This window comes from Nannospalax galili, unplaced genomic scaffold (genome assembly GCF_000622305.1).
Source record: "Nannospalax galili isolate Female #2095 unplaced genomic scaffold, S.galili_v1.0 scaffold95, whole genome shotgun sequence".
Lineage (NCBI taxonomy): Eukaryota > Metazoa > Chordata > Mammalia > Rodentia > Spalacidae > Nannospalax > Nannospalax galili.
In genome coordinates, this window is record NW_008342393.1 from 4,996,205 (window position 1) to 5,021,827 (window position 25,623).

Sequence of the window (25,623 nt, forward strand, 5' to 3'; positions counted from 1 at the left end):
CAGGGAGACCCTGTCTCAAAAAGACCAAAAAAAAATTAAAAATTAAATGTGTATATTGAGTGAATTAACAAAATGTGTTATTCAATGGAATTCAGCCATGAAAAGGAATGAATTACATACTAAGGAATAGAGCAGTACATATCACAAGATCCCATATACAACATCCAGAATAAGCAAACCAGTAAAGTCAGAAAGTGGTTTGTGGTTGCCAGGGTCTGGAAGAGAGGAAAACGGGTGGTGAGTTGAGTGCTTAATGAATATGGCATTTCCTTCTGGGGAGGATGAAAACCTTAGGACTACACAGCAGTGGTGGTTGTGAAATGCAATGACCATACTGAACACAAACAAACCTGTAGGTTAAAATGGCAATGGGGGGGGTCTCCCTGTAGCCCCAGCTGTCCTGGAACTTACTACGTAGACCAGGCTGGCCTTGAACTCACAGAGATCTGACTGCTTCTGCCTCCTGAGTGCTGGGATTAAAGGCGTGTGCCACCACACTTGGCTTAAAATGGCAAATTTTATGTTACCTCTGTTTTGCTACATTTAATAAAATGAAAAGCACATTTCTGGGGAGATTCTCAACTTTGATCAGATTCTCAAAATGTTAAGCAGCTCTGATCTGGTTCAACCCTTTCATGAGGTACAGAGGGAATGAAACCTGTATAAGGTCACTCTGGCTGGTGGCAGAGCCCAGCCAGGCTACATATCTGCCTGACAACACACTTCCTTTGTTCGTCCTTTGATCCTACTGAAGCCTCCTAGCCAGGCTACCCTTAAGCTGTGTAGGTCCGAAAAGTTAAGAAGCTGGGTGTAGATTGGAGTTTCAAGAATGTTTGTCTTTCTTGAAGTGGACACTGAGCTCCTAGAGGGCAAGAGGAGACAGTTTTCACTTTTCCCTCATCTCTCTAGAGCTCCTGAGGTAGCCTTGGGAATGAATCATCCTGATTCCCTTTAAGAAAAAGCTTGCTGTTCACTTGCAAGGAGGGCACTTAGCTGACTACCTCTGATGAACATTCTTTGTCCAGAGGACATGCTGGTTTGGCCTAGACTTTGTTAAATCTGTTGACAACTGCTTTGTCACTCTTCATCAACTCTTTTGAAATAGGGTCATGCTATATTTCCTAGGCTGCCCTAGAACTCACTGTGTAGCCCAGGCTGGACTCAAACACAATTCTCTTGCCTCCTTCTCACCAGTATTACAATTACAGGTGTGCAACATCAGGCCTGCTAAAGTTCTGTTTTCAATTGACAAGTAATAGTTGCATATGTTTATGGGGTATGATGTGGCCTTTTGATACCTTCTTTCTCCTTCTTTCATTAACCTCACTGCTCTGTCTCCTGCAGATTATCTACAAAATGAAGTCAGTGAGGAATGAACAAACCCTCCCTTCCAGACCACTCCCCAGTCCCAAGTTATGACATTAGGTCACAACTGGAAAAGTGCTTGCCAGAAACTCTGACCACAGCAAAAACTATACACCAGTCACTTTAACCAACCCAGAGACTTTGGTCATTTATATCCTCCTCTTCTCTCCTCTCTCCTCTCTCCTCTCTCTCCCTCTCTCTCTCTCTCTGACAGGGTTTTATATAGCCCCAGCTGGCCTCAAAGCCACCATATAGCTGAGGATGACCTTGAACTTCTGATCCTCCTGCCACCACCCCCAAGTGCTGGGATTACAGATGCTCCATTTATGTCTTCTTTAGATCCACTGGTCTGCAATTCTCAGCACCTATGAGCATGAGATAAGATGTAGAGCCCACATTCCAGAAGGGCTATTTTTTGAAACACTGTATAACTGAAGTGCCTGAGTGGTATTCACATACCTTCCCCTGAAAAATCATATGGGCTGGGGGTGTAGCTTGGTGACAGAGCACTTGCCTAGTATACACAAAGCCCTGAGTCCAGTCTCCAATAATGGAAAACAAAACCACCTTTTAGGCAGGTATGGAGGCACAGCACATCTATAATCTCAACATTTGGGAGGTAGAGGCAGGAGAATCAGCTCAATCTCAGCCTTGGCTACACACAGTAGTGAGTTTGAGGCTGAGTTGATAAGCTTTAGTTGTCAACTTGACACACCTGGGTAGAGGGAGACTCAATTGGGGAATTGCCTTCATCGAACTGGCCTGTGGCCATGTCTGTGGGGTGTTGTCTTGATTTTTGAGTGATATGGGAGGGCTCAGTCCACTGTGGGCAGTGCCACTCCTGGGCAGGTTGTTCTGTACTGTATAAAAGAGCAGGTTGAGCAGGGGCCAGGGGAGCAAGCCAGTAAGCAGCGCTCCTCCATGGCCTGTGCTTCAGCTCCTACATCCACGTTCCTGTCCTGAGTTCCTACCTTGGGCTCCTTCATGATGAACTGTGACCCAGGAGATGTAAGATAAACCCTTTCCTTCCCAAGCTGATATTGGTCAGAGTGTATTGTCACAGCAATTGAAGGCAAACTAGAACAGAGGCCACCATGGGTTAAAAGAGATTCTCTCTTGAGGCTGGAGAGATGGCTCAGTGGGTAAAAGTACTGGAGTACAGAGGACCTGGGTTTTGTTCCCAACACCCATGTGGTAGCCAGCAATCCTCTGTAACTCCAGTTCCAGAGGATCCAAAGCCCTCTTCTGGCCTCCATGGGAATTGTACCTACATGGTGCACTTACATGCAGGCAAAACACTCAGACACATAAAATTTTAAAAATTAGTTTTTAAAAGAGATCCTGTCTTGGGCCTGGAGAGATGGATCAGCAGTTAAGAGCACTGGCTGCTCTTACAGAGAACTTGGGTTTGGTTCCCAGCACCTACATGGAGGTTAACAATTGTCCAGCCTGTAACTCCAGTTCCAGGGGATTTGACACCCTCTTCTGACCTCTGTGGGCATTGCATGGCATAGGTGCACTTATATATATGCAAGCAAGACACTCATACACATAAAATAAAAATAATAACTACAATTTTTAAAAAAGAGATCTTGCCTTTAAAAGGAAAAGAAGAAATGGAAAAGAAATCATGAGACTTCCTTAGGGCAAGTTGTGAGATGGTCACTGAAGGGGAGCCTGCTGGCTCACTCTAATGAAGTTCTTTCCTTCTCCATCACTCTGCCTTTCATTCATGGACTCAGAGGCTCTAAATCTCATCAGCCCCATCCCTTCCTGCCAGAAACCTTTTTCACTCCTGTTTTATCACAATGCCTGCTTCTTGGACAGCCCAGGTGACATAGCACCTACCAGGTGTGCCCAATAAATGTTCCTGGAGGGAACTATACTAGGGGTGGAGGGAAGCTGGTGTCTGGGCCCCAGCAGGATGAGGGCTGCCCTTGAAGCCTCACAGGGAGTGAGCTCTAGAGGGGCTTGGAAAAAAAGTCCTGGCCCTGGAGAGGGACCCAGAAGAGGGGCCCAACCTCAAACATAAACCAGAGAATTCTAGAATGCATTAGATTTCTGGGTCAAAGACAAACTAAAGCAGATCTGATTATAAATTTGAGATGGCAGGATGAGACTGCTTTATTCGGGAACAAAGGGCAGCATCTCAAGGACAGAGACAGGCAGTGTGCAAAGACTCCCAAGTCTGCATAAAGCTGTTTGGGACTGGGAAGTGATGGAACGACGAGGTGGGGAGGGCAGGTGGCAGGCATGCCGGGCCTGGGGCATGTAAACCAGGGGAGGCAGTCCAGGTGTGGTCAGCTGGGTCTGAGAAGGCAGTGGAGGGAAGCCGCAAGGCCGGCCGGCCGGCGGTAGCTCAAGGGAAGACGCTTCTGGAGTCCGTATTGCAGACTCCAGCCGCTCCAGCCTCCCTAACTTGCGCAGCGATCTTCGGCTCCACTGTCCGGCTAGTGACGCCATGGCGCTCTCTTGCGCCACCTGTGACGTAAGGAGTCCGACCCGGGCTTTTCCCGGGGTCTGCTAGCTGGAGGCGCCACTAGCGGAGGACCGGCGCGGGCCTGATGAAGGTGACTGACAAGCAGTCTCTGCCCAAGATACTCGGTGGGTGCGCGCTCCCGCGCGAGGCGCTGGTTGCTATGGACGCCGTGGCGGCTGCTGGCTGGCGGGGTCGCGGTGGGTGCGGCGCTGCGCGGTCACCTCGGGGGGCCGGGTGGCGCCGGGCCACGCTCGTAGTCGGACAGCACCATGAAGACCCTCAAGAAGGAATCCCGCGCCAGAATCCCCACCGGCAGGTTCTTGGAGGCCGCAGAGAACCTCAAAGGTTGGCGCTGGAGCCCTTGGTGCTCAGGAAAACCCACCCGGATGCTTGGGCTGGGATTAGCACTGGGCGCCTGGATAATGGGAGTAACATCAGGGTTCCTGGGATATCACGTACTAGAACACAGGCAGGGACATTGGAGGGGAGGAGGCACAGCGCTCCGGACCTTGGTGATGATGATACAGCTAGTGAGGCACTGACAGACTTCAGGGACCAGCGGCAGGGAGACAGCCTTCAGCAGCAGGAGTAAGAGACATTTGCCTCGAATTAAATTTTAGAGTGGTGTACGGGGCAGGCTCCCTGGACTAGTTCAGGTGCCCAAGGGCAGGGGGGCAGTTTAAGGATAGAGGAGTCAGGAATTTGGAAGTTGAACACCTGACAGGGTTCTTGGGAACTGGTGCAGGGGTCACCTAAGAGTCCAAGAGGGGAAAAAAAAATCCAGAAAAAAACCCACCTAATTTGACTGGTTTCAGAGCACCGTTTCCTACCACCTGCCCTTTCCAGCCTTTGACAGCTCACTGGTTCAACGTGGAACACTAAACATGACTGCTTCCATTTTCCCATTTACAACCCACTACCTATTTTAATTTCCTACTGGGGATGAAACCCTTGGGTATGTATGTGAGACAGGCATTCTGGTACTGAGCAACATGCTTTGCTCTTTGTTTTTGTTTTTGTTTTAAATTATTTACTGAGGGCCTGCCATGTGTGGACACAGCTAGGCAAACAGGTATTAATACTGTGAGACTTCAGCCCTCTGGAAACGCAGTCTAATGAAGAACCAGAGGAATTACCAAAAGACATACAAACACTGATATAGAGGCCCATCAGGGGTTAAAGACGCTCAGAACCCTTGACCTAGACCTTTGGGTGAACTTAGGGAAATTTTTCTGAAATAGGTGATGTGTGGCAGATTAAAAAAAAAGGAAAAAAAGGAAGGGTTTGCTTCTTCTGGTTTGGGGAGCAGCATGAGTCCATGGACCAATGACACAGGAGCCAGAGGACACTGTGCAGATGGGCAGGGACCAGACCTTGAGAGAACTTTCCATGCAAGGTCAGGAAGCCTGGGTGTGCCTTTGCAGGTCCTAAGGGGACCCAGGCTCATAGACATGGTGCAAGTTCAGTGTGATTAGAGATGGAAGGCCAAGATCTACTGAGCCCCCTGGGAGGCCCGGAAAACTAACAAGACCCTAGTCACTTTTTTGATATGGCTTTCTTTTATGTTTCTTCATAGTATAAAAAGCCAATGCTGTTTCATGACATACTTTTTAATAGTTAAGAGAGAAAGAGATTGAAAAAAATAATTGGTTCCCTTTCCCAAGGGCAGTCAAGGGCTTTCTTGGCCATTCCCTCATGCTCACCTACTTTCTGTGTGATCTTAATCAGATTTGAACTTTCTGCTGTAAACAGATCAAGGAAGGATTTTTGACTGCATATTTGTTTTTAATAAGGGAAGAATTTGGTTTGTTAAATAGCCCTTGAGTTAAGAACATGCTCAGAGTGAGGAGGGAAAAAAACAGAGTATTTAATATGCAAGGTCTCTTTTTCCTGAACTTTCTCAGCGCCTCCAGTGTAGTAGGGCAGTACACCCACATCCCCAGTGTCATGTAGTCAGTCCACAAATGTGATCCTGTAGTCTTGTGCTATGTGTTTCTGTGGCCTCTGAATCACGAGCTAAAAGACAAGCAAATGTGCCTGGGAACCTGCTTTAGGTTCCCTGCTTTAGGTTTAGACCTAAGCACCTACTAAGTCCTAAGATTCTCCCTGGTCTTGTTGCTAAGAAACAGGTAACATTAGATTACCCCTTCCATGCCACTGATAGCTCTGCTCTGCTAGGAACTGCCTTGGTTCCCCAGCTCAACTCTAAAGTCAGTTTCTCAAAGACTTTCATCAACACTGAAAAAGAGTAACATTTAGATGGAAGTAGAAAAATCAGCTCCAGGTTTCTTTTCCCTCTGGAATTCTGCTTCTTCGCAGTCCTGACCCCCTGATGTGTCACCTGACAGGACAAACAAAGCATGGGTTTCCGGAAGAAAGACCATGAAGGGTCTGGGCCTCCCCAGGTTCAGTAGTGATATACCTCCACCCTGTGCAAGTCCTCCAGGAGGCCTTGAACCCCCCCCCCCCACTGCAAGGCTGGTCCTTCCTCTCTGGTCTCCCTCCAGTCTGCCTGTCTGGCTGCCGCTGAATGGGTCATTTTGAAATGCTACCATCATCACATCGTCCTCCTTTACCAGGGGTCAGATTCCTGAGTTAGACTTCATTTAATATCCATTGCAGTGATAATATAATATATATATGTATATATATAAAGTTCATCCCAGAGAATGTTCACCAAGCACCTTTAATAATTTTTTTATTTTGGGGCTGGAGAGTTGGCTCAGTGGTTAAGAACACTGACTGCTCTTGCAGAGGACCCTGGTTTGATTCCCAGCACCCACATGGTAGCTATGAACCATCCTTAACTCCAGTTCCAGGGGAATCCGGAGCCCTCTTCTGACCTCTGAGGCATTGCACGACATGGGTGCGCTCACATACATGTAAGCAGTACTCTCATACACATAAAATAAATAAAATTTAAAAAAACTTATTTTGAGATAGGGTCTCAAAGCCACCATGTCTTGGTTTTCCTCATTCTTTGCAGCCCCCCCCCCCCCAGCAAACTTTCCATGTCACCATGCCATACACCTGCTACATTCAGCCATGCTCGCACTGTGGCCTTAGCCAGAACAGCTCTATTTTCAGATCCACCTCTGCAAAACTTTTTTCTCCTTCCAGCCCCTCTTGGCTAGAAAGCTGTCACTGCAACTGTTCCTTGAACATTCTCAACTCTGTGACCAGCATGGTTCTGTTCTTGTAATGTCTAATCAGACTTACTAGGGCACCTTTCACACAGTTGCTTACATTGCTAACATCGCTGTGTGTTTGGTATCTCCTTCAAGAGAAGCCATATTGTAACCTTTTATACCATCTTCTCTGCCCTTTACAGCACATAGAAGGTGCTTGGTGAGCCAGGCATGGTGGCTCACACCTGTAAACCCAGCACTTGGGAAACTGATTACCGTGAGTGTAAGGCCAAAACTTAAAAAAAAAAAAGGTGGTTAGTGAATGTTTTCTAGGATGAACTTTACTTTGAAATATGTTTATCTTTTTTGGTGGTTGTTTTGGTTTTTTGAGACAGGGTCTAACCATGTAGGCTTGGAACTCTCTATGTAGACCAGGCTGGCCTTGAACTTAGAGATCCACTTGCCTCTGCATCTCGAGTGCTGGGATTAAAGGCGCAAGCCACCACTCCTGGTCGTGTGTCATTTTAATGGCTATTTAATTAAACAAAACACATACCATCCCCTAACTGTGCAGAGTAACAGCATTTGTTGTAACGCAATCAAGATAACTAAGACAAACCTCAGACCAGAATTTTCAAGGGCTGCTTCAGTCTTAACCAACCATGACCAATCAGCTTCTATGTTGTTCACTGAGAGCAGTGGGAGCTTTGACCTCAGCAGTCTTCAGCAGTGTTGAAGACTTGTGTTTATATCTGCCAGTAATTCTATACCCATCAGCGAAAAACACATCTGGAGTTGTTTAGTCCCTGGGGAAGATGTAGACCAATCAAAGTGATGGGCAGAAGCAACAAATGTCTTGGAAGATATAATACTAAAACATGTCTAAAAGCAGGCCTTCAACTGGTAGCAGTTGTCTTGTGGGTCACCACTCACTTGGATGCTTGTGTAGAAGGGGGAGACAAGTAGAAACCAGAACCCCAGTGAGTCTAGGTGGTATAGCAATACCAGCACTCAGGAGGTTGAGGCAGGAGGATTGCAAATTCCAGGCCAGCCTGGTCCACATAGCAAGTTCCTGTTTCAAAAAGAAAAAAAAAAAATCAAAACCCAAGGCCATATCTTCAGGTGGACGATCAGACCATAGTAAATCAAGCTGTGTGTGTGTGTGTGTGTGTGTGTGTGTGTGTGTGTGTACGCGCGCGCGCACCTGTGTGTGTCTGTGGGTATCTGTGTGTGTGTGTGTCTGTGTGTATCTGTGTGTGTCTATGTATGTCTCTGAATGTGTGTGTGTGCCTGGTTTGTATGTCTGTGTGTGTGTCTTTGTGTGTGTGTTTTGTGGACAGATGCTGCACTGCTTCTCCTGTGGAGGAGATGGACGCTGACTGGCAAACTAAACTTAGGAGTTATGTTTGGAATGATTCTTGTTTTCTTTTTAAAGCCACCTGCAATGTGGACATCTCTTTTCAAAAACAGTTTGTATAAAGCAAAGCCCCTGCCTTGATGTTGCAGAGGTATAGTCTCTTGAAGATTAGAGTACTTTGGGAAGCAGTAGATAAAACCAAATTTTGTTTTAAATGCCCTGAAGGCCAAGTTTAGGTTTTCTTTTGATTGTTTTGTGTAGATCCTTACATCAAACCCTTCTCAACCAGAGGGAAAAAGATGAGTCTACCAACCAGAGAAACAAGGTGTGCATTTGAAAGAGTTAAGACACCTCTCAGGAGGCAGGCAGAGTGTGTCCTGATCAGAGGGCCTTTATGCCCCTGCATTGTTCATGGCTGCCACTTGAACGGCATAACTCTGACCTCTCCACTTTTCTTTAGTTGCGTAGGCCACTGTCACCATCTGTCACCTCACTGCTACAGTGTTCTCTGAAATGTGAAATAATCTTGTCCTCAGTGTCAGCCCCTAGGCTATCCCTGGCCCTGCCATTGCCCTTAGGATAGACTCAAGTCCCCTGAATGTCTCACTAAGCTCAGGGTGGCATGGCTCCTACTTCCTTCTGCCATCCGTGCTTCCTACCCCCACTCCAGTGGTTTTCCAGTACAGTGTTCCAGGGGATGCCCCTTCCTCCCTGGCCTCTAGGCCTCTTCTTGCTTTTCCCTCTGAACACGTGTTTCCCATTGGCAGCCTCTCTTCCCCCTTCACTCTCAGTTTGAACATCACCTCCTTAAGGAGGAAGCTTTCCTGACACCACCTAGCCTGGGCTAGCTCCTGGGTTCCCAATAGTGTTCCAAGCTCAGTTTGCTTGACAGTCTTATCTCTTGTGGCTGTCTTCACTCAAGACTGAGTCTGTTTTGTCTTCTCAGGATCTTGAACAGTGCCTGACACATAAAAGTTGCTGACACAGTCATTAAGTGAAATAATATGAACCAAGTGGTCAGTGGTGAATGTTCTGCAACCCAGCAGTCTCCAGTGTCTTCACCAGTGTCTTAAACCTGATACCAGACCACTGGGTATGGTGGCACCCTGCCCCCAACACTTGGGAGGTGGAGGCAGGAGGTGCCTACACTATGGACTATGGATTACATAGTGGATTCAAGGCCAACCTAGGCTACATGAGACCTTGTCTTAAAAAAAAATTAAAAAAGAGATACAATTTAAGTAAAAGAAGCCTTATGCCATCACCTAGAAGAACCCATTACTGCCAGCATTGGAGGAGGCTAAGGAAACATCTAATCCAGTTATCCCGAGCCATTATACACCAGAATCCCAAGACTTGAGTTTAATTCCCCAGCTCCACACATTAGTCAGGAAGCAGTATTTATAAGACTACCCCCAGAAGACTGAGGCTGACAGAGGAGTCATGTTTGGGAACCATTAATTTAGTCCAATTTTGTCTTCTTTTATTTAAATTTTTTTAAATGTGTATGAGTGTACTGCCTGCATATATGTGAGAGTACCTGTCATGCAATGCCTTGGAGTCAGAAGAGGGCTTTGGATTCCCCTGGAACTGGAGTTAAGGATGGTTCATAGCCGCCATGTATGTTCTGGGAATCGAACCCGGGTCCTCTGCAAGAGCAATCAGTGCTCTTAACCGCTGAGCCATCTCTCCAGCCCCCAATTTCATCTTCTTTTTATAAGTGGAAGGCTGGTCCAGAGACAGTAAAGGATGTACCCAAGTTTGTCCAACTTTCAAATGACAGAGCCTGAAATGGACCACCTTTTGATTTCAGCTATGTCAAGAAACATCTCAGTCACTATGGCAGGTCATGGGAAGTTGGTAGGCGGTCCCTAAAGAGAACTCCCCTTACCCTGGACCACTGTGACAGCTTCTGATGTCCTGTCCTGTCCAGGTGGCTAGTTTGGCCCCCTACTGTATGGTCTTATATGGACTTTTTTATTTGAATCAAGGTTTCACTATGTAACCCAGGCTGGCTTCAAACTTGGAATCTTCTTGTGTCAGCATACAAGAACTGAGATTATAAACCTGTGCCACTGGCCTAGTTTGTTTCTTCACTGCTGTGACAAAATACTCTGACCAATACCAACTTGGGGAGGAAAGGGTTTTTTAGCTTACATCTCCTGGGTCACAGTTCATCAGGGAGCCCAAGGTAGAAACTCAGGGCAGGAACCTGGAGGCAGGAGCTGGAGCACAGGCCATTGAGGCATGCTGCTTACTGGCTTGCTCCCCTGGCCCCTGCTCAGCCTGTGTTCTTATGCAACACAGGCCCAGCTGCCCAGGGGTGGCACCACCCACAGTGGGCTGGGCCCTCCCACATCACACAACAATCAAGAAGATGCCTCACAGACCTGGCCACAGGCCAGTTCAATGGAGGCAATTCCCCAGTTGAGGCTCCCTCAACCCAGGTGTGTCAAGTTGACACTAAAGCTATCCAGCACAATGACCCCTTGTCAACTTGAAACACAAGCATATCACTATTAAACCATAATCTTTCCAATTCTCATCTCCAAGGTATGATGTTAACATCACAACATAAGATAGTACAACCTTAAAAGCCCCATAGTCCTTAAGAAATCCAAACACTTAAAAGTCCATAGTCTCTTTTAAAAGTCTCAACTGTGGGTAGACTTCTGTAAAATCCAAAACAAATACTGTCTTATTTCAAAGGGAAGGATTGGGCACACCTAAGCAAAACCAAAGACCAGCAAAGTAGCTCAAGGCTGGATATCTGGGATTCACTCACGATCTTCTGGCCTCCAAAGGGTTCTGGAAGCTCCACTTCTTTGACTCTGCAGTCCACAGCACAAACAGCTTGTCTTGCAGACCCAGGCCAGCTCCATTCTACACCTACTGGGGTCCTTGGTGGTCAGCCCACGGTCCTGGCATCTCCACACAGCTGGGGTCTCCACTGAAACTGAGGCTACACCTTCACCAATGGCCTCTTCTTGCCTCTCAGGGTGCAAAGCCTCAGATTCTCTCCGTGACCCCTTCAATCCTGGGGTCTTCACTGCAACTGAAGCTGCACTTTCACCTACGGCCTTTCCTGGCCTCTCACAGTGCCAAGCCTCAGCTGCTCTCTGTGACCCCTTCATACTTTCAACACCAGAACCATATGGGAGATGCTTACACATTACCAAGTCCTGCTTTCAGATTGAGATAGAAGCTCGGGTCCACTCTGTGTGCTGACCCTGAGGAAATACCTCCCAGAAGACTTCACCACATTGATGCTGGTCTCTTGTTACTTACAGCTGAATTTTTAGCCCCAGCTAACCAGCATCAATTGCCCCAGTAAAGCAAAGGTTTACTTCAGGTTCTGGTCTCTTTTTAATCACAGCTGATTCTTCAGCCCCAGCCAACCAGAACCCACAGATTCTCAATTCAAAATATCACACGAACAGCCCTGATAGTCTCTGCCTCCCTTATGAAGCTTCACAAGCCAGGTCTCCATCGTCCACAACTCTTTCAGTAGAACTGTTCCAAGCTCCACAGCAACAAACTCTGAGCACTCAATGATTTTTCCAGCCCAAAGTTCCAAACACTTCCACCATCCTCCCCAAAACAACTGGGTCAGGTCTGTCACATCAATACCCCACTCTCTGATACCAATTTCTGTATCAGTTTGTTTCTTCATTGTTGTGACAAAATACTCTGACCAATACCAACTTGGGGAGGAAAGGGTTTATTTAGCTTACATCTCCTGGGTCACAGTTCATCAGGGAGCCCAAGGTAGGAACTCAGGGCAGGAACCTGGAGGCAGGAGCTAGAGCACAGGCCATGGAGGCATGCTGCTTACTGGCTTGCTCCCCTGGCCCCTGCTCAACCTGCTTTCTTATGCAATACAGGCCCAGCCACCCAGGGGTGGCACCACCCACAGTGGGCTGGGCCCTCCCACATCATATAACAATCAAGAAGATGCCTCACAGACCTGGCCACAGGCCAGTTCAATGGAGGCAATTCCCCAGTTGAGGCTCCCTCAACCCAGGTGTGTCAGGTTGACACTAAAGCTATTCTTTCCCTGGTTATTATTCATTCATTTATTCATTCATCCATCTATTCATCCATCCATTCTTTCATATATTATGGTATTAGGAGTTGAACCATAGGCCTTGCTAACTTGCTTGCTAGTTAGTCAAGCACTCAACCACTGAGCTGCTTCCTCAGCTCTAGATTTATTATTTTATTTATGCATTTGTATATGCAGAGCTCTTTTTAAAAATATTTTTTTTATTTTATGTGCGTGAGTGCATTGCCTGCATGTATGTAAGTATACCCATGTTGTGCATTGCCCACAGAGATCAGAAGAGGGCGTTAGATCTCCTGGAACTGTAGTTATGGATGGTTGTTAGCTGCCACGTGGGTGCTGGGACTTGAACCTGGATCCTCTGTAAGAGCAACCAGTGCTCCTAACCACTGAGCCATTTCTTCAGCCCCAGTATGTAGAGCTCTTTGAACACACTTTACCTTTTGCTTCTCTTCAGAAAAGAAGTGGGCAAAGGCACCTGAACAGACCACATCCCCCATTCAGGAGGAGCCTGAGCCCGTCAGCAATGTCTTACAAGGAGATGACATTCTGGCCTTGGCCATTAAGAAGGAAGACTTGAAGAAGGTAAGGCTGAAGACCAGGGCTCCTTACTGCCAACCCCTTATCCTGCCAGTCTCCGGGATCTAAAACATCATGCTCACTGTCCGTCCCTCCACTGACTTCCTATCCCCAAGGAGTCACCAATTCCATGGAAAAAAATGTATTAAACACAAATTCTTTCACTTGAGCATACAAAAGAACTTGAGTTATGTTTTCACATTTCTGAGATTCTGGTAGGTCCATAAGATAATGAGATACCTTGAAGCAAGTGCCACCATGTCCAAATCACAGATGGGCAACCAGCATGGGTAGATCTGGGCACAAGGTTGCTAAGCTCCAGCCCCATGCCTTACCTGTCAGCCACTTCTCACCTCAACTGTCTGGACATGCCACATGTCAATTTTTCCCTCCAGGCAGTTCTTAGCTTTAGGTGTGTTACACAGGCATTTCCAGGATGGGCCATAAGGATAGAGCTGGGGAAGCAGACCTGTCAGCCTTCAGGAATTCCACCAAGAACTGGGTCAGGGGCATAGTGTTCTTTTTTTTCCACTCAGATGGAATTCTCTTCTGTTCTGTTTCTTTCTAGCAACATAGTCCTCGATCTACAAGAGAAACGTCTGTTGTTACCCAGAAATTTATCATCCGTAAGCCCAAACCCAAGGAGCCTGGCAAGAAGGTCTACCATTTGGTAGCACATCCTGCCAATCCAGATGCAGCCTCAAAGCCCCTGGACTACTCTGGTATGGCTCCCCTGGGCTTTGCATTCATGGGTCAGCCTTGAAAGAAAGCCCAGTCTCCATGAACAAGTTGTTTTGTGTATAGTTTACAGCTTGTCTTTTTCCATCCCTCTTTTCTCCCAACCCCAGGTCCCAGTGACAGCTTCTTAGGCAATGACCAGATCCTGCCTCACCAGATCTTGGGGAGTCTCCAGGACTTTAAAAGAATTGCAGTTGCTCGAGGGAATACTCAGGTTTGTTTCTACAGAGCTACCTGGCTAAGAGAAATTGCTAAAGCTCTTTGCAACTGCTCCCTTCAGAGTCAAGCAGAAGCAGAGTTCAAGGGTCAGAACAGTCTCTGTGCCTCTAGTCCTAGCTGATAAGTGACCACTAGGAAGTAGATGCAAGTCACAGAAGCCAGTTTAAGTCAACTTCAGTTGAAGTGGGGATTTACCATAAGAGATTCAGAGCTTGTCTTGTAGGGGAGTCGTGAGGAAGAGATACCCTAAAGGATGCTGACCTTTCAGGGGGGTGGGGAGCTGTCAGTGTTCCTCAGCACCCCCCTGCTTTTATGATTGGTTTTCTGTCCCTTGCCACCTTACGGTTCTGAGGAGAGATTCTCCTTGGAGTAGGACAGCCACCGGTACCCAGGCCCAGGCCAGAGCTTTCTGCCCATTCTCCACATACCCATCTTTTGCTTTCCAGCTGGCTGAGCTGATACACATCCAACCCTTCCTGAAGACCCTCATCTCAGCTAAAGAAGAGCCAAGGCCAAAGGCCCCAAAGGAAGAGAAGAGACCTCCATGGGCCCCTCCTCCTCAGCACAACTTTCTGAAAAACTGGAGGCGGCACATTGCCTTGTGGAAGAAGCAGCAGGAGGCCCTCAGTGGTGAGCAGAGCTGACAGGGCCTGCTGGGCCTCCATCTGGTACAAAGGCTCTACTGTGTCTTCTCCCCAACCTGTCCAGAGCCTGGACTGGCACTGACCACATTTGTGCTGTCATTACTGAGAGCTTTTTGCTCTTAAGCCTCGGTGGGTCCTGAAATGAGCCCTGTGAGTGGGGTGCCTAATACATGGTGCCAGAGTCGGTGTTGGTGCAGTGGCTCCCCTCTTGCTTCCCCCCCGCCCCCGCCCGGCCCCCTAGCACACCTGAAGAAGCCAGTCAGTGAGCTGTTGATGCACACTGGGGAGACCTACAGAAAGATCCAGGAGGAACGGGAGCTCATTGACCGTGCGCTTCCAACCCAGCATGACATGAAAGTGAGGCCACTATTCCCAAGTGCCCCTCAGTGTGTGGGGGTGGGGTGGGGAGGAGAGAGAGGGAGAGGTGGGGGCATGGAGAGCTGTGCTAGCTGTCTCAGGTTGCACAGCTGGGAAGAAAACAATCTGTCTGTTACCAAGCATTATAAAGCCCTTGAGATCTTTATTTTATTATTTGGTGTTCTGGAACTGGTCACTTGAATAATTCAGCCTGTGGTGGTCCCTGATGGTTAGTTTATCATAAGAGTCTTAGTGTTTGTCTCTTAAAGGCTTAGAGTCCAGCTTTTGGTCTAAGCCAGGATAAGGCATGGTGCTGTGTTCTGGTGCATCAGTGAGTACCTTGACTGGGACCAACTCACTCCACCTTTTTGGTAGCAGTGAAAGGTACTGCAGGGTATCCTGAAAACAATTTATGAAAGGCCCTCTCTTCTTCCAGCGGGATACAGAGGATGCCCCCACTAGCCTCTGACTGAGGTATAGAGCTGACCTCTCTCCTCTGTCCTTCCTGTCAGGGCTTCAAGGCATCCAGCTGGTTCTGGAGTCCACTGGAATACCTGGGGGATGAGATGACAGGTTTGCTCATGACCAAGACAAAAACTCAGCGGGGCCTGATAGAGCCCATCACGCACATCAGGAAGCCCCACTCCATCCGGATAGAGACTGGTGAGGAATAGGATTGAAACCAGCTGGCTTCTTGGCCTGGTTGCAGGCAGCAGGACAGTGTGGTAGTGAAAAGCATGGCTCTGTTGTGAAACCCTGGGCCAAAATCCTCTTTCCCTGTGGCTTTCTACAAGTCCTAGACTCTTCTGGGATCCAGTTCCTACCTGAGCAAAATAGTGTAGAAGTGGTATGAAAGGGAGGGTAGATAGAACTGTGGGCCATAGAGTGTTTGTGGGCCACATGCAGCTGCTGAGCCCCTGGAAAGTGTGACTAGTTACATGGAGAGCAACTGTCAGTGTAGACTACTACTCCTGGAGACATGTTTGAAAAAAAAAATGTATATATATACTTAATAATCGTTTTATATTGATTGCATGTTGGAATGGTAATAGTTTTTCTATATGGAGTTAAATAAGTCATGTTAAAATGAATCTCGCTTAAAATTTTTTTGCCTTTTCAAAATGCATCTAGAAAAATTCGAAATGGCACTGTGGCCTGCATTTGTGGGGCACATTATACTTCTGTGGGGTAGCTATGCTTTAGAGCCTGCCAGCCTGCATGGATTCAAGTCCCAGCTGTAATGACAGTCTTAATATTTTTGAGATATTTGACCCCTGAGGCCCTGGGTTTTCCATCATAGGCTTGTGAGAGGGTTAAAGGTGACATGATATGCATTAAGAGGTTCTGACTTGTCTTTGTTAAGCACTCAACAGAAGGTAGCTGCTGTTGTTATTGTTACTGTAATCCAAAGATTTGGCTGTCTGGCAACTTATTTTGTGAGAGTCCTGCATAGGGCTGCTAAGGGGGCATGGGACCAGAGGACTGGAGTCGAGCTGTCCCAAAGAAGCTGCATTTGCCCTCCATTCTTCTCAGAAGTGCTGCTGGGATGGATGTTCTCAGGACCCTTGAGCAGTGGGTGGGAAGGGGCCATGATGGCAGCCTGTCCTGAGGGTCTTCCGACCCCATTCTAGGATTGCCAACCCAGAAGGATGCTTGGTACCGCTATACCTGGGACCGGAGTCTGTTTCTGATCTACCGACGCAAGGAGCTACAGAGCATCATGGCCGAGCTGGATTTCAGCCAGCAGGTTGGTAATACCTTTGTACTCCAGTCTGAGGCACCTTAGCGGGGGAGGTACCTGGCTTCGGTCAGCTAATCTTCCCCCTCTCTACTCTTCTAAGGATATCGATGGCCTGGAGGTGGTGGGCCGTGGGAAGCCCTTCTCGTCTGTAACAGTGGAAGAGTACCCATCATATGAAAAAAGCGAGGAGAGCTCCTCTGAAGACACAGTGTACCTGTGAGTCTGAGCCCCAGGGAGAGAGGCTGGAGAGCACACTTCCCCTGGCACCCACCAGTGCTATAAGGCAGGCTTTTCTCTCCAAAATCAAAATTGGGATGCCTGCATTCCAGCCTTGCCAGCATCTACCACCCATGCCCCCAGCCCATTCTAGCATCTCTGCTAGCTTTCTGCTGCCGTTTTCTCCTTTCCAACCACTGGGACCCAATGGCAGTTGTTCAGACATTGCTCTCCTACTTAAATGTCCCTAACCCTTGAGGCCTCCACAGTAGTACAGAGAGAGGCTTGGAGAGAGCCCTGGAGAGGGGCTTGGAGAGTCTGTGTGATTCCTAGGATGTTCGTGCCTAAAGAATTTGTGGGGTCAGAAGCAAGCTGAGCCCAATCAAGGCTGTTGGGGTCTCTAGACTTCCTGGTAACTATTCCTATGAATTCCAAGTGCTGTGACTATGCATCTTCTGGGAAACTACATCATAGATTTTTCTTCCAGAGATTCATTGACCAGCGTCTCTGACATGGTCCCCATGCCTACTCTGGGCCCTTCACTGCTGTTCTGTGGGAAGCCAGCTTGCTGGATCAGAGGCAGTAACCCAGAGGACAAGGTAAAAGTTCCTTCAGTCTCACACACCTGCAAGAAGGGCCTTCCTTGTGAGTATAGTTCCAAGGTGACCGAGGCAATCACAAGGGGTCCACACCATTTTCTATTTGTGTTTTGATCTGATCGCACATTCTGCATGTCTGAAAATGGTAACAGCAACACTAACTTGAGCAAAAATGAGATCACAAGGCTACAAAGAACACCACAGCTACCTAGTTTGTACCTGGCCCTCAAGAGGCAAATAGTGTATAGGCCTGCGTTTGACATCGGTGTCTTCCTCTCTGTTTTCTACCTTATATATTACCGCAGGGTCTCTCACTGAACTTGTTTGGGATAGTCTGGCTAGGCAGCTTGCTCTGGGGCTCTCCTGCTGCCATCTTCCATGTACTGGATTACTGGTGGGCTGTTAACAACCCCTTGGCTTTTTTGTGGGTTCTCGGGATCCGAACTCTGGTTCTCATGGTAGCACAGCAAGTGCTTTACCTGGTGAGTCATGACCTCCGCTAAAGTTCCAGGGTATCCTTCAGATGCTAAGAGCAGAAATGAACATAGGATGTTAACATATTTTCATTCCTACAGTTGGTTATAACCTCAGAGACAACCACCATCAGAGTTTGACACCACTCAGGGTGGCCAATCCCAGAGGACCACAGTAAACATTGGACTTTCAGAGAAGTCACAGGGAAACTTGATTAATTGCCACCCTAGGGCAGAACCTCTCAGTGAGGACAATTCTCATACCTCTTTTTCCCCAGAAAAACATTGGAATCGGTGTTTGTTTGACCTTTGAAACACTTGAAGGAGAGAAAACATCTTCAGAACTGACTGTGGTCAATAATGGCACTGTGGCTATTTGGTATGACTGGCGACGGCGGCCCCAGCAGGATTCTTTCCAAGATCTGAAGAGAAACAGGACTCAGCGGTTTTACTTTAACAATCGGGAAGGTACCCCAGGCTGCCCTCCTTATCAGCTCCCTGTTTGCTCTATTGTTAGTTAGTACCCAGCTCCTGCGAGTTCCATCCCCTCCTTCCACCTTGCCCCTCCTGTTTCTCTTCTGGAGTGTGTGGTCTACTATTCATGTCTGTTGAGAGAACAAGGGGACTCTTGAAAGACTGGGAGCCACCAGGGAGCAGAAATGTTCTTGAACCCATTTACCTATGAGCATAGACCTGGGACGAGGATGACTATTTCTGTGTGGTTGGAATTTTCCCAGCTAGAAAGTCCAAAGTCCAGGAAACATCCTAGTCCTGGCAAACCAGGGTGGCTGGTCACCAGAGGTGGGCCTCAATGAACTTTCCACTCAGCGAACTCCTCATTCAGCTCCTCCTCATTCACAACCTCTGCTCTGTCTCTCTCAGGTGTGATTCTGCCTGGGGAAACGAAAAACTTTACCTTCTTCTTCAAGTCTTTGAATGCTGGCATCTTCAGGGAATGTTGGGAGTTCGGAACCCACCCTACCCTCCTGGGAGGCGCTGGCCTTCAGGTCACTCTCCGTGCAATCTCCCTGACCCAGGACATTTTTAGGGATGAGAGGAAGTTTTTGGAGGTAAGGGACCTAGGACCTCAGCTGTGGGGACAACAGATGGGTTAATCCTGGTGTTCTTTCTGGCAGTGCCTGTGAGAATCTTTATTTTTCCTGTCCTGAGGGGTGATTTCTTTCTCTTTCTTTCTTTCTTTTTCTTTCTTTCTTTCTCTCTCTCTCTCTCTCTCTCTCTCTCTCTCTCTCTCTCTCTTTCTTTCTTTCTTTCTTTCTTTCTTTCTTTCTTTCTTTCTTTCTTTCTTTCTTTCTTTCTTTCTTTCTTTCTTTCTTTCTTTCTCAAACAGGTAACAATTCTTGCTGAACAAATACTTCCCAGGCCTTTATGATATAGATGGGAGGGCATGGCAACAAGCAACCCTACCTTATAGCCCTGAGTTAGAAAGGAATGAGTTGGATCCCTAAGATGCACATGTCACAGAAGTACTTACTGAGTCCCAAGTAGGAGCTTTCACATTGAGGCTGTAAGTCCCAGGTAGCTGTAGGAGACTTTGTGCTGGGGCTATAAGATTCAGGTTAATATAAGAGCCTTTATGCTTGGAGTGGTAAGCCCCAGGTAGATGTAGAAGCCTTCACACTGGAGCTGTGTTTTGTTCATTGCTGTCTACGGCTGTGCAGTAGAGAGGCATTGAACTGAAAAGACTTCAGACCCAGAGACAGCAATTTAAATACCCTGCCTCAGTACCCTACTCCATAGCAGCCACCCCAGAGTGAGAGCGAGGTGAGAACTGGGGGGGTCTTCTGTACCCACGTAGTCATGATGCAGCTCTCTTATGCCATGCTTTGTGGGATTCTGTGGAAAGGTGGGCTGTTATGTTCATTGTGCCCCGTACACACAGTCAACTATATCAGCTGAGGGTTGTCCAGTGCTGATCGGAGGTAACTGACAAATACCAAGCTTGTTTTATTTGCATGGGAGAGATGATCCTTGGTTGGGTTTCTGTGGCACTCACTGTGTGGCCAGGCCATAAGAAAGTTCACCACCGTTCTTAGCGGTGCTCAAACTATGCACCCTGTCCACACCCCTTCTTCCTAATGGGGGACTGGGGATCCAAATCCCATGCAAGAAGGGGCTTTCCTCTGGCAGGCCTCTACTGAATGCCTTTTAATCTTTTGAGGGGAATGAAGATGTTTTGGGAGACCTAGAGATTTTTGAGTCTTGGAATAGGTATCTATGTATATCAGAGGGATTGACATCTAGGCAGGAACTCAGACCCTAGTCTAGAAGGTTCTGGTTCTTCTCGAAGATGCATGGACACTTTAGAGCCTAGGCTGCCATCTTGTGTCTCCTTTTCCTCCCCAGAACAAGCTGACTGGCCAGGAGGCAGTCACAGTCGCACAGAGTGTGCTGCAGGAACTGCTGAGGGGGATCTCAACCCCACAGCGCATGCCATCTCCCGTGGATGCCTACCTCACTGAGGAAGACTTGTTCTGCTATAGGAACCCTCGGGTATGGGCTGTCCCTATGCATCCTGGGTGACTGAATAGCAAACCCTCTACTTGCTGGGATCTGGGCTGTCCTGAGTGTCTTCCATGAGTAACTCACCTTCTCACAGCAGTCCTAAGAGATATGGGCACTGTTTACATCCTCATTTTACACTGAGGAAATCAAAGCCTAGAGTAGTTAAGGAAAGTGCCCAAGATAGCTCATAAGTTAAGTGGATGCTTAGTGGGTGGGACTGGAGCATCACAACGCCTTCATTCAATAACTCATCTTGGAAGGCCCAGACACATGCACACACACACACACACACACACACACACACGAGAGAGAGAGAGAGAGAGAGAGAGAGAGAGAGAGAGAGAGAAGAGGAATTTGAATTGGAGATGCAGATGGAAGAGGAAGTAGGGAGTCCCTTTGTCTCTGGTTTCCTCTTCTCTGCCTCTTAGTCTGTGCTCTCAAGGCAATGGGAGAAACCACAGTGACTTGCATGGGCTTAGGGCTCCCTAACTAGGCTCCCTCTTGTCCTCCCTCACCTTGGCTGCAGCTGTATTACCAGTATCAGGTGGTACAAAACCTGCATCAGCTATGGGACCAATACATAGTCCTGCCTCTAAAGACTGAGGAAGCCGTGCCAGGCCAGGAGGATCCCCTCAGTGCCAGAGCCCAGGTTGGTTCCATGCCATTTGTGTATGTGGAAAAGGCCCCAGCAAACCTTGATCAATCCATGAGCACCAGAAGCCCAGTCTTGGAGTCTCCACAACTCCAACACGAGATAGAGGCCCTCAGGGACCCCCAAGATTCCTTTCTGTCTCAGAAGACTGGCACAGGCCCCAAGAATTCCTCAGGGAAGAGCATTATGGAGGAGATCCTGGTGGAGGAGAACCTAGACATGGATTATAACAAGAGCCCCTGGGAGCAGGAAAGCTCTCCCCTGCCCAGATGGAACCTGTGCCTAGAGGACTTCAGAAAGGTGCTTTTAACCTCATAAAGGGGGTTGGTGGAGAATGGCCCAGAAAAGCTGGGTACAGTGCTCCTGCCTGGAACTAGTAGGGGAGGCCCCAGAAACTTCCCTTGCCCTTTGAGGGCCAAGAGAAAGTAATCTTTTGAAGCCAAAAAAATTTATGAATGGCTGTGCTATAGGGGGGCTCCTATAGAGGGGATCCTTCTGTGACCTTGGAAAGCCTTGGAGAAGAAGGTTCATGGGTATAGATTCTGGGGGAGGTCGCAGGTCCCCATAGAAGCACCCTAGAAAGTCCATGCTTGGTTCTTGGTTCCTGGTCCTTGCTTTGTTGCCAGGCCCATCATTAGAGAACACAGGGACCTTTGGAGTTCTGGTACAGAATGGTTTCCCATGGTACCCATGACCCTAACCAGGCAGTGATGACCCTCCCTGAGGAACCCCAGAGAGAGGAAGCCCTCATCCAGCTCAACAAGGCAGCTGTGGAGCTGTGTCAGGAGCAGAAGCCGTTGCAGTCCAACATCCTGCACCAGATGTGGTAGGTACCCTCCAGGAGCTTCCCCCCCCTATGCCTTCCCTTGATGGCACCTGGCCAGGGGTTCTGGGAGGGCAGAGCAGAGGAATGAAAAAAGGAGAAAACAGAGGACACTGAGAAGGAGCGTCACGAAAAGCCTCCCTTCTTTGTTGTCAGCCCAGCCTTCCCATTTCTGGTTTAGGACTTGCTTGGATAGGCTTTTGCAAGGCCTTAAGCACAGAGCCAGAGGCCTCATGCTGGGAATTTGTATGAGGCTCAAGTCCTTCCTGTGGGGCTAGACCCAAGTCTAGCCATGGCTCCAAGCTAGAGTTTAAACTCTAAAGCCAGAATGAGTTCCTTCAGGCATGTCAATCCTAGTCCTGGGTTATGTCTCTTGGCTACTGCCATAGGGAAGCCAGGCCCCCATGCGAGTACTCGCACTACTGGGGAGGATGCTGGCTGCTTGGTGACATGGCATTTTCATGGGAGTTCCTGGCACTAGAGTCTTTAAAGGGATGTACCTGAGCCTCTGCAGGTTCAAGGATAAATGAGCTGTGGCTTTTCTCTCATGTGCCTTGTTCTCTAGTTTGCAGTTATGGCGAGATGTGGTTGATAACCTGGTGAGCCATTCGCTGTGGCTGAAGGTTCTGCTGGAACTACCTGAAAAGGAGACAGTGTATTTGGATATGCTAGAAGAGCAAGGTCAGACATTGTGAGACCACACCTCTGTGCTGTCTTTTCCAACCCCTGCTAGATGAGATGGCAGGACTACTTTGGCCATTTGTCCCTTTATGGTAGACTTGGCCAGATTGAGCCCATGGTGGCAGGTCCCAGCTACCCTTCTGTCTGATGCCGGGATTTGAGACTCAGATTCTACCTTGGTGCAGACCCCTTGTTTAGCAGAATTTATGTCCAGAGAATTTATGTGACTATAGTGGGGCTAGGACTCAACCCAGGTCTTTTACCCTTGCCCCACAGTCATGTTCCATAAGGTCACTTGTCAGGAGTACAGAGGGAAAACCTCTTTCTCCAGCTCCCTCTGCCCTTATCCTGCAGGAATTATCCCAAAGCTGCTGAGAACAGCAGTTTTCTTCATCTTTCCATCTTGTCTAGGCTTGACCTAGATAGGCACGTGGTGTTGGCCAGGCCTACATTGTCTCCCATTCACCCTCTTAGATCGAAAATCCCTTCCTGTCATGGAAGTGAAGGTGGCATCTGGGAAAGTTGGGAAGGAAGAGCGGAAAGGGGCTGCTCAGGAAAAGAAGCAATTGGGAATCCGAGACAAAGAAGACAAAAAGGGAGCCAAGGCACCAGGGAAAGAGGCATGTGGGGATGTGGACTGCACCCTGGGTGAGGCTGGGGAGAGCACTGAAGGGGCCATGGAAGGTGGGCAGTTGCTACAGCACAATGTGCAGCTCTTTCAGAAAGCTGCCGAGATGTGCCAGACGTCCCACAGGAGCTGTTGAAAGTTGTGTGTGTATCTATTTTTCCAAGTAGGACCGCCTCAACAGCAAGAAACAGAAGACAAAGGATGAAAAGAAAATAGTGAAGTCTACAAGCCGGGACAGGCTCTCCTCGGATGACCCTACACCTGACAGCATGGTGCCTTCACAGGAGCCCATAGACCCCCTGGTCTTGGAGAAATACACCCAGAGGTTGCATGCTGAGGTGAAGGGAAGAGGGGCAGCCGTGCTTCCCCCACCCTCACACTTAGATCATTTATTCCCTTTATTCCACTGAGGAGTGCTTACTCTATCAGCCACCCACCCACAAAAATGAAAAGAGGTGAAAGTTGGCCAAGGAAGGGTGCCCTAGGCATTGGAAGCTGCTGATGCAGAGGAGAGGAGTGGACCTTTGTAATGCAAGGCATGTGAGGTGGCTATGTGGAGCTTTGCTGGCCCATATGAGGACTTGGGGTTTTCTCTGAATGAACCCAGAAGTCATGCAATATTTTACATTGAAAGTGATTTTCTCTCACTGAGGCTTTTGAGGATGACTTTAGCTGTCCTTTGGAAAACAGACTCTAGGGAACAGACAGGGATGAAGCCCTTCTCTTTCTAAAGTTGATTCCACCTCCCCTTGGGTAAACACTGGCTGATGTGTTCCTTGAGAGAACACCATGTAAGATTCTCTGTGTTCTGTTGCTATAACAAAATAAAACAGACCAGGTGTGTTATAAGATAAGAAGTCTATTTGGGCTCACAGTTCTACAGGAAGGGCCTCATGCTGCTGTATTTCAGGGTAGAAAGCAGAGGGGCAAATGGGCATGTTTTGGAAGGGGCAGAAAAGGAGGAGCTTCATTTTCTAACAGTTAAACTCACAGGTTGTGAAGACATTAATTGCTCTAAGACAGTGGAGCCCTCATGACTCAAACATCTCTAAAAGGACCCTAGGCCTCTCAACACTGTCACATTGGGAATCAGATTTCAATATAAGCATTGGAGGGGACAATGTGCATTCAAAGGGTATCAAGGGTGCAGCTACTGAAAAGATTTCATCATTATCAGGTCTGGTCTTGAGATGCCCCCAGGTCATCTTCATCTTTTGTTACTGTGAGGTTTTTCTGCAGGGAGGTTCATAAAACCAAGTTCAATGTGTCAGAGTGTCTGTGATGCCTTGTCTGATGAGGCAGTTAGGGAGCTGGGCTTACATCATTGCATATTCTAGGAACACCCCAGATATCATTTGGTCAGAAGTTTGATTTGATTTGCTACTGGTGACATTATTGAGCCTTCTGATTGCTGTTTGAGTCTAGAAAGTAATTACAGGGCTCTATGAGACTAAGAATCAATTTGTTTAGGCTATGTAGATCAACACCAATGGAGGGCTCTTGGAAACCTTTCAGTATATGGATTTATGATTTCACAGGAAGGAGAGTTGGCTTCCAGAAGGCAGCATAAAATTGGGATTCAGCCCAGACCTATCCAGACCCAAGAACCATGACTATTTACAGCAGTCCAAGTTCTACAGAAACTATGCAACTTTGGTGTTCCGCTCTCCATCTTTCTTCTAATAAGCAAGGCTGGCATAATAATGCCTTCTGCAGAGCAAACTTTGACCTCTGATGTCTATCCCATTCTTCTAGGTCTATGGGCTGCTGGATACCTTGGTGACTGAAATGATGGTCCTGGCTGATGAACTTGGCCCCACAAAGAGTGCTGAGGACCTTTGCGTCTTTGCAGCTGACTCTTGGGCCCAAGCAGCCTCCTGAGAAAATGGTTAGAAAAAGTCAATAAAGAACCTTTAGGTTTCTACCACTTCGTAGTGCCTTTGGGGATGTTGAGTATCAATCGTGTCAGTTCATGACCCGGGTCCTCCCATAGCTTACCCACCCCTCTAGTTCCCCTCCTCCTGGTTGCAGGAGCCACCTGCATGTGGGAGGGTGATGTGCAGATGACAAACAGAAGAGCAAGACAGTAGTAGCATAGCAAGAAATGAGGTCAGGTGACGGCAGACCGCCTCACCCTCACAACAGTCCCTGCCTCAGGCCTACACTTTTAGGGTCATGCTTCCTGGAGCCAAGTCAAGTGACGTCATGTGGTATGACATCTGAATCTAGGGAGAGAAGCAGAGCAGGTGGGCCTGGCTTCCTGGGATCTTCCACTTCAGCTCCCCTCCTGCTCCAGGATGGTACTTGCCAAGCTTCGGAAAGTCTTGAGGAATTGAGACTGAACCCAGGCCCACCTAA

General features: G+C 48.0%; 1 protein-coding gene across 2 annotated transcripts; it reads left to right on the forward strand.

Annotated features, from left to right (window-relative positions):
- The first annotated feature begins 4,113 nt into the window (after nucleotides 1-4,113).
- Mycbpap (MYCBP associated protein) lies at nucleotides 4,114-25,230 on the forward strand. Of its 2 annotated transcripts, XM_029566088.1 has the most exons (20): nucleotides 4,114-4,189; nucleotides 12,850-12,977; nucleotides 13,540-13,693; nucleotides 13,820-13,923; nucleotides 14,375-14,558; nucleotides 14,814-14,929; nucleotides 15,442-15,592; nucleotides 16,561-16,676; nucleotides 16,771-16,886; nucleotides 17,374-17,485; nucleotides 18,237-18,426; nucleotides 18,841-19,028; nucleotides 20,323-20,469; nucleotides 21,008-21,130; nucleotides 21,281-21,433; nucleotides 21,838-21,959; nucleotides 22,522-22,637; nucleotides 23,112-23,257; nucleotides 23,433-23,603; nucleotides 25,021-25,230. In XM_029566088.1, exons 1-20 carry the CDS (start codon nucleotides 4,114-4,116, stop codon nucleotides 25,144-25,146), a joined length of 2,739 nt encoding a protein of 912 aa, XP_029421948.1. In that variant the 3' UTR covers nucleotides 25,147-25,230. The 2 variants fall into 2 exon arrangements, with proteins under 2 accessions (XP_029421948.1, XP_029421947.1); XM_029566087.1 differs by having other exon boundaries at nucleotides 21,008-21,433.
- Nucleotides 25,231-25,623: the final 393 nt, after the last annotated feature.